Raw genomic sequence first — 7511 nt, forward strand, 5'->3', positions numbered from 1 at the left:
ACAGAAAAGGACTTGAGAATTTTCTAGATTATACATTTTCTAATGCAACATAAATGGAGCAATTGCATGTCCTTGTGCAAGATGTAAGATTGGCATATGTGTTTCAAGAGAGGAGGCTTATGATCATTTGACGGTTGATGGATTTATTAAAGGTTATACTCACTGGGTTGCTCATGGAGAGATAGCATGTAGTGCACCTTCAATATCTAGTTCGGTTCTGTCTCGTGATGATGTAGATAACATGGAGGGACTAGTTCATGATGCTTTTGGGGTCCAACAACACGATGGTAGTACAATCAATACAGCAGGATTTGAAAAGGATAAAGATATTCCGTTTGGGGAGGCCGAGAAATTCTATAAATTAATTGATGATTCACAAAAGGAGTTATATCCCGGATGTAAGAAATTCTCAAAACTTGCATTCATCATTCGCTTGCTTCACTTAAAATGTCTTGGAAAAATGACCAATAAAGTCTTTAATATGCTTTTGGATTTGTTGAGAGAAGCATTTCCAAATGCCATGAAAGATTTACCAAAGTCATATTATGAAGCAGAGAAATTGATGAAGCAATTAGGACTTGGTTATGAAAAAATCGATGCTTGCCCTAATGATTGTACTTTGTACTGGGGGTTGGACAAGGAAAGAGTTCTCTGTAAAACATGCAATGAGCCTAGATGGGAAACATCTGAAGATGATCCTACTGGTGACAAGAGGAAAGTTGCATGTAAGGTTTTATGGTATTTTCCAATAAAGCCTAGGTTACAACGTTTGTTCATGTCCTACAAAACAGCCGTCCATATGAGATGGCATTCTGAATCTCGCACAAAAGACAGTTACATGCGACACCCAGCTGATTCCCCAGCTTGGAAAACGTTTGACCATAACCACCCAGAATTTGCGAAGGATCCTAGAAACATAAGGCTAGGATTAGCTTCAGATGGATTTAATCCATTTAAAAATATGAGTGCGGTGCATAGTACGTGGCCAGTCATTTTAGTGCCTTATAATCTTCCACCATGGATGTGTATGAAACAACCATACTTTATGTTATCATTGCTAATACCTGGTCCATCTGCTCCTGGAAATAACATCGACATATACTTGCAGCCCCTTATTGCAGATTTGAAGGATTTGTGGGAAGTAGGAGTGCAAACATATGATGCATCAACAAAACAGAATTTTAAATTGCATGTTGCATTACTATGGACGATAAGTGATTTTCCTGGATATGCAACCCTATCTGGATGGAGCACCAAGGGTAAATTTGCATGCCCGGTGTGCCACAAATTTACACATTCACGGTGGTTAAAAAATGGTAAAAAATATTGCTATATGGGTCACCGCAAATTTTTAAACAGTGATCATGAGTTTCGCAAAGATTCTCAACATTTCGATGGCACAGAAGAGTATGGAAGACCACCACCAATACTTTCAGGAGACACAGTGATCAATGAGTTAAAAAATTTTAAATTGAAATTTGGAAAAATAGTTGATGATAATCCAGAACTACCATTCAATTGGAAAAAGCTGAGTATTTTCTTCGATTTACCATATTGGAAAGATAATGTGATACGTCACAATCTTGATCTTATGCATATTGAAAAGAATGTGTGCGAATCAATTTGTGGGACATTGCTAGATATGGAAGGGAAAACGAAAGATAATATTAAATCACGTCTTGATTTGCAAGAAATTGGGATAAGATCAGAACTTCATCCTATTGAGAAGGGACCGAGTAGAGTTTACCTACCTCCAGCTTGTTATTCAATGGGGAAAAAAGAGAAGGGTACATTTTGCAAGGTTTTGAAAAAAGTTAAAGTTCCAGATGGTTATGCATCTAACATTTCACGATGCGTTCAACTGAAACCAGCAAAATTAATTGGTCTAAAAAGTCATGACAACCATATTTTGATGCAACAGTTGTTGCCGGTAGCACTACGTAAAACTTTGTCTAAATCAGTTCGGAATCCGTTGATCAGATTGTGTAGGTATTTCAGAGAGCTATGTTGTAAAGTAATTTCTCCTACTGATGTGGTTCGTCTGAGGAAAGACATTGCGGTGATTCTTTGTCAACTCGAGAAAATTTTTCCTCCGTCATTTTTTGACATAATGATTCATTTGACTGTACATTTGGCTACTGAAGTACAACTTGCTGGACCAGTTTATTATCGTTGGATGTATCCAATTGAAAGGTAATAAACAATTCTCTTATTGATATTGTTTTATTTAAATTATTATTTTCACTCAATAATATAAAATTTATATTTTTGATATAAGGTACTTAGGGGCATTGAAGTCATATGTTCGAAATAGAAGTCGACCAGAAGGATCCATTGCTGAGGGGTATTTGGCTGAGGAATGTTTGACATTCTGTTCTTTATATTTAGCTGATTATGTAGAGACAAGATTCAATCAATCAACGAGAAATGATGACACAACTATCGGTTCAACATTTGCATTGGACGTGTTTACAGCCTCTGGTTATGCACTTGGAAAGGCCATTGCAACTAAGTTTGATGATGAGACATTAAAGAAGGCACATCAATATGTGTTATTCAACTATCATCACGTACAATCTTATATAGAGTATGTTAATATATATTTCATCGAGTTTAAATATATAATCATCAATGTTTATCAAATCGTTATTCTTAATTTCAGTGAACACCGTCGGATTTTGAATCTTAGTCATTCTGGTCTTCCACCTCACCAGATTGAACGTATGCATAGTGAGTCTTTTGCATCTTGGTTTGCAAAACATGTAAGTTTGTGGTGTAATTGTCATTAAAGTTATATATTATGATTTTTATATATATTTTATCATTTTTTTATGATAGATCGAAAATACAAATCCTTCCCAGGATGATCCAATATCAAATGATCTGAAATCACTTGCCAGAGGTCCGAATTTCATAGGGATACGATATGAAAAATTCCTTTCCAACGGATTTAGGTTTCATACAAAAGAAGTGGAACGCAAGAGAAAAACTCAGAATTGTGGTGTTATTGTTCGGGCTACTACTTCAAGTTATTCAAGTATTAGAGATCAGAATCCAATATCAAGTGAACTTGATTATTATGGAATTTTGCAAAATGTGATTGAGTTAGATTACGAGGGAGGTCGAAGAGTTGTTTTATTTGAATGTGATTGGGTCTCCAAAGGCAAACGACTAAAACTAGACGAGGATGGTTTACAAATGTGAAGCGTCATAACGAGCCTTATATTTTAGCATCCCAAGTCATGCAAGCTTTTTATGTGGAAGATCCAGTTGATTGTAATTGGCATGTAATTATCACCACCGATGCACGAGGACAGTATAAAATGTAACCTGTGGCAGATGTTGATACATACCTTCAAAGTTGTATTTGTAATCCTGAAGACGACCATGATCATGAAGAAATCGTTTGGGTTCGGGATGATGCTACAGGAGTTGAAATTGATGTTGATATATGATGAGATTCTGTTTATGATGAGATTTTGTCTAGCATATATAATTTTTATGTTTAATTAATATGATATAATGTGATAGTAAGAGAGTAGATTTGCCATATATATATGTTATTTCACTGTTGACTATGGACCTTTTATTTATCATATCAATGGATATATAACTAACTTTCTTTTTATCTATAAATTGTAACTTTTGCTCTTGATAGGAATATCTTGTGACAGTAAAACTATTGGAAAACCTCATTTTCAACATCAAGATAAGGCAAATACACAATCTCGAATTATGATTCCGAATCACGCAGCTCGAAATTCAAAAAGAGGTTAGGACTTTCTTCCTTATAATTATGGTTATTTCATGCTATTTATCCTACATAACTTGCCTTTGATAGGATTGACTCTTAAAAGTAAAAATGTTGGAAAACCTCATTTTAAACTTCAAGATGGGGAAAATACTCAACCACAGGTTTTGATTGACAATCACGCAACTCGAAACTCAAAAGAAAGAGGTAGCATCTTATTTTATACATCAACAATCTATTGTTTTCTTTTGTATGATTGGATTTGATGCCATCTCTTTCTATTGATTCGAAAATCTATAGAAAGATTTTCAAATCTGCAATCTATTGTTTTCAAATCAACAATCTATTGTTTTCAAATCTGCTAGTGTAAGTAATATACCAACCAACAAATGGATGGAGTTTGTAATACCAACATTGGGTTACCAGGAAATGTGGTTAGACTTTATAAAAATCCAGTAGGGACTTCTATAATTTGCTTGCTGGTAAATGCTTGATTATGAGAAGCATGGTAATATTTTTCTTATTGGTAAATTTGCTTGGTGGGAAATGTGCTGCTTGTTGTTATTGGTAAATGCTTGATTATGAGAAGCATGGTAATCCTGTATGCTAGTTGTTATTTGAGTTTTCTTGATCTTGCATACTTAACATACTAAGTAATCCTGTATGCCATCTATTGTTTTCTTTTGTATAACTCTGATTTGACTTTTTCTTTTATATGTTATATACATTATTCAAGTCTATCATGCAAGGGAAATTGAGAATGTGGTAACTAGCAGAAAAGGTCAGAACGCTCTTATTTATGATTTAAAACTCAAGTTGTTTATATTTTGTTCAAACAATATTTGTGCAGATTGTCAAAACATTCAAGGTGCATCAAATAACCAAATAGATGAAACTTCAAATCGGAAAGACAATGATGTACAAGGTATTAGATATAAAAATATATGAAACTTGTGAATTTTTTATTTCAAAATATTAAGTTTTAATATACTTTGGTATAATGGTTATTTCATGCTTTATTTATCTTATATAACTTGTCTTTGATAGGAATGCTTTATTTCATGCATGTATACTTGACGAGTTTATTCATGTCCATGTTGCTCTATTCAGTGAAGGGTGGCACTATCCTCCATTATCTGTGGTCGTAATCTTTAACTAGTTACATAACAATCAGCAGAAAACACATTGGATTATTAGGCCATTAATTCTTTTCCAATTTCTCCCTCCAAAACACATACTTTAACATCCTCCAAACACATACTCAGTGACTCGTGACTTCATTTCTCTCACAAGATAGGCAATTGTTGGCAGTTTCTGTAAAATACCGGAAAATAGGAAATATTAATAAGGGAATTTTTTAGAATTTTTAAAATTTTTCGGAAATTTTTCGGAGCTTGTATGGATGAGTTCACGGGGATAAAAATAGGGTCCGGAAAAGCCTGTTTTGGCTACCCCAGTTAAGCGAGGAAATGTTTATAATTACATTTCCTTTTCCCTTTTTATTTTCTTTATTTGTTTTCTTTTTCTTACCTTGCCGAAACCCCCCGACGCCGCGACCTTCTCCCCCTTGCGCCCGACGCCTCCAAGCCCTAACCGCCGGAGCACTAACCGCCGGCCGCGGCGGTTTCTTCTTCCCCTCTGCGTACAATAGCCCTCGGCTAAGGGTTTCACCTCTTCCCCTCGCCACTGCCCGTCACCCTAGCCGTGAGATCCCGATCACTGGCCGCCGGCTCTCGGTCCCCGATCGCGACCCCGCCGATCTCCCTTTTGCCCTAGCATCTCCACCGGCCGCCTCCTCGGTGTCGAGATTCTTCTTCTCCTCTTCCGAGCGCCGACAGCCGACCAAGCTCCCTTGCCCTAAATCTGCCGACCCAGCACCGCCATTTCTTGACCTAGCCAGTCATTAGAAAGCTTGCTGCCATTGTTGACGAAGCCTCAGCCCTAGCACGGTTGCCGTGAGCTCTAGTTGAGGTCGCAGGGTTCTGCCGAGCCCTAGTTTCCACTGCCGAGTTCCTTCTTCACCAAATCCTTATGCTGTTAGGATTTGGGTTTTTGGCGGTGTACACTGTCAGCCATTTCTCCGGCCACAGAAGGTCACCAGCAGCTAGTTGTGAGGGGTGTTTCAGTTAGACACAAGGAACTGCCACCGTAGAGGTAATGGTTATGTTTTGGGAACATAGTTTGGAAGGAAAATTGATGATTTGGTTTGTTTGTTTTGTTCCCAGCAGTTGCCCCTGTTCCGGCAGCCCTCATTTCAGCAGTAAACGATTAGCAGCAATCAGTGGCTGTGATTTGAGGTAAAGTGTAGGATCGTGATACATTTTGTAGTGAATTTGAATTATATGGTTAGTAGGTTGACTTAGGGTTTTGCCCTAAATAGTTCTTAAGAATTTATTTAGCTATTTATGTAAATTGTAGCTAAATAAAATATATTTATTTGTTCGTGACTTAGGGTTTTGACGCGAGACGAGTATCTCGACGTTGGCTTTGGACCGGATACGATCCTTTCTTTTTTGGAGGCGAGTACTTTTGACTTATGTCATTTGATATACATAGTAGTGAATTTAACAAGTTGCATTAATTATGTCCTTTATTTGTTTCGGTTAGTCACTACCCAATATCTGATACAGGATTGATTGATTGCTTGATTTGCATCCCATGTATACTTTATTAGTTTATACATGCTTATAGGGGGTAGTGATATATCATGCTTCACCATGTCAGGACCTAGGTTTTTATACCTTCTGTGTACCTTTGATTCGATATGATTCGTTGACCTAGGGTGCACTTTTCTATATATATGGATTAGGTCAGGATGTTTTTATGGTTATTGTCATGCACCATTTGCATGATTGCATGCTGTGCGATAGTCCGCTCCATTATTGTTGAGCACATCGCCAGTTACATGGATCTGCACACACCACCACTCATGGGTTAGTGGTCGATTCAGGCAGAGTGTGTTGCAGCAGGGACTCTGTTAGGCACCGTTGGTCCGCTCATGGGTAGTGTGACACAACGTGTTATCCGGCAGGGATTCCTCCCCGTCACTGTGTACCGAGAGATGAGAGCATTGCGCTCCCCCATTTATGATTTGGGGTAGGAGGATAGGTGTCATCCCGTCCACTCGGTCACTCATCAGGAGTAGTGACGACAGAGTGTACGGTTGTCACAGCCCTACCCACTCGGCCTCACTATTGTGTGTGAGATGATCGACTGGCGTCAGGGGTGACGAGGACACATCATTGGCATTATATGCATGATGCATTTATTGCTTGTGTTTGTGTTTGCTGCATTTATATGCTGCATATTGTTTGGATACCTATGTTTGACATGCATACAGGATTCCTATACCACTCGGACTTTTTGACCTTATACTCAGGTCCTGGTTAGTACAGTTTCTCTCCTGTTTACTTCAGATGCATATTTTTATCTTTCTTATATCAGGAGACTGTACGCATGATTAGTGCTAGGTGTTATTTCCCTACCTTGTATATCAATTGTACCTGATGATTGTTGGACTCACCCCGCCTCCATTGTTGATATTTTCAGGTTGATGCTGTCAGGAGAGAGTTCCAGTTGCTGGTCCCTGCAGACTTCGAGGATATGATTGGTTTTCTTTTGGTTTCTTTTCTTTTCTAGACTGTTTTAAACTTGTTATGTTTTGAATTATTCTACTTATGGACATTGTATGGATTTTATTATGTCGATGGATTTAGATTTGGATTTATTCTACTACATGCCTGCCTGGACGGCAGAAGAG

The 7511-nt window shown here is 37.7% G+C and overlaps 1 protein-coding gene and 1 long non-coding RNA gene across 2 annotated transcripts; both read left to right on the forward strand.

The window, feature by feature from the left end:
* The first annotated feature begins 241 nt into the window (after positions 1-241).
* LOC122050646 lies at positions 242-3204 on the forward strand. Its single transcript, XM_042611537.1, has 4 exons — positions 242-2193; positions 2279-2587; positions 2663-2762; positions 2863-3204. The coding sequence occupies exons 1-4, from the start codon at positions 242-244 to the stop codon at positions 3202-3204; spliced, it is 2703 nt and encodes a 900-aa protein (XP_042467471.1).
* A 2087-nt stretch (positions 3205-5291) lies between these two features.
* Positions 5292-6263, forward strand: LOC122054011. The gene is made up of 3 exons (XR_006132508.1): positions 5292-5905; positions 5980-6048; positions 6204-6263. It is a non-coding gene; the product is annotated as an uncharacterized LOC122054011 (long non-coding RNA).
* Positions 6264-7511: the final 1248 nt, after the last annotated feature.

Source organism: Zingiber officinale, chromosome 3A (genome assembly GCF_018446385.1).
Source record: "Zingiber officinale cultivar Zhangliang chromosome 3A, Zo_v1.1, whole genome shotgun sequence".
In the NCBI taxonomy this organism is placed as follows: Eukaryota; Viridiplantae; Streptophyta; class Magnoliopsida; order Zingiberales; family Zingiberaceae; genus Zingiber; species Zingiber officinale.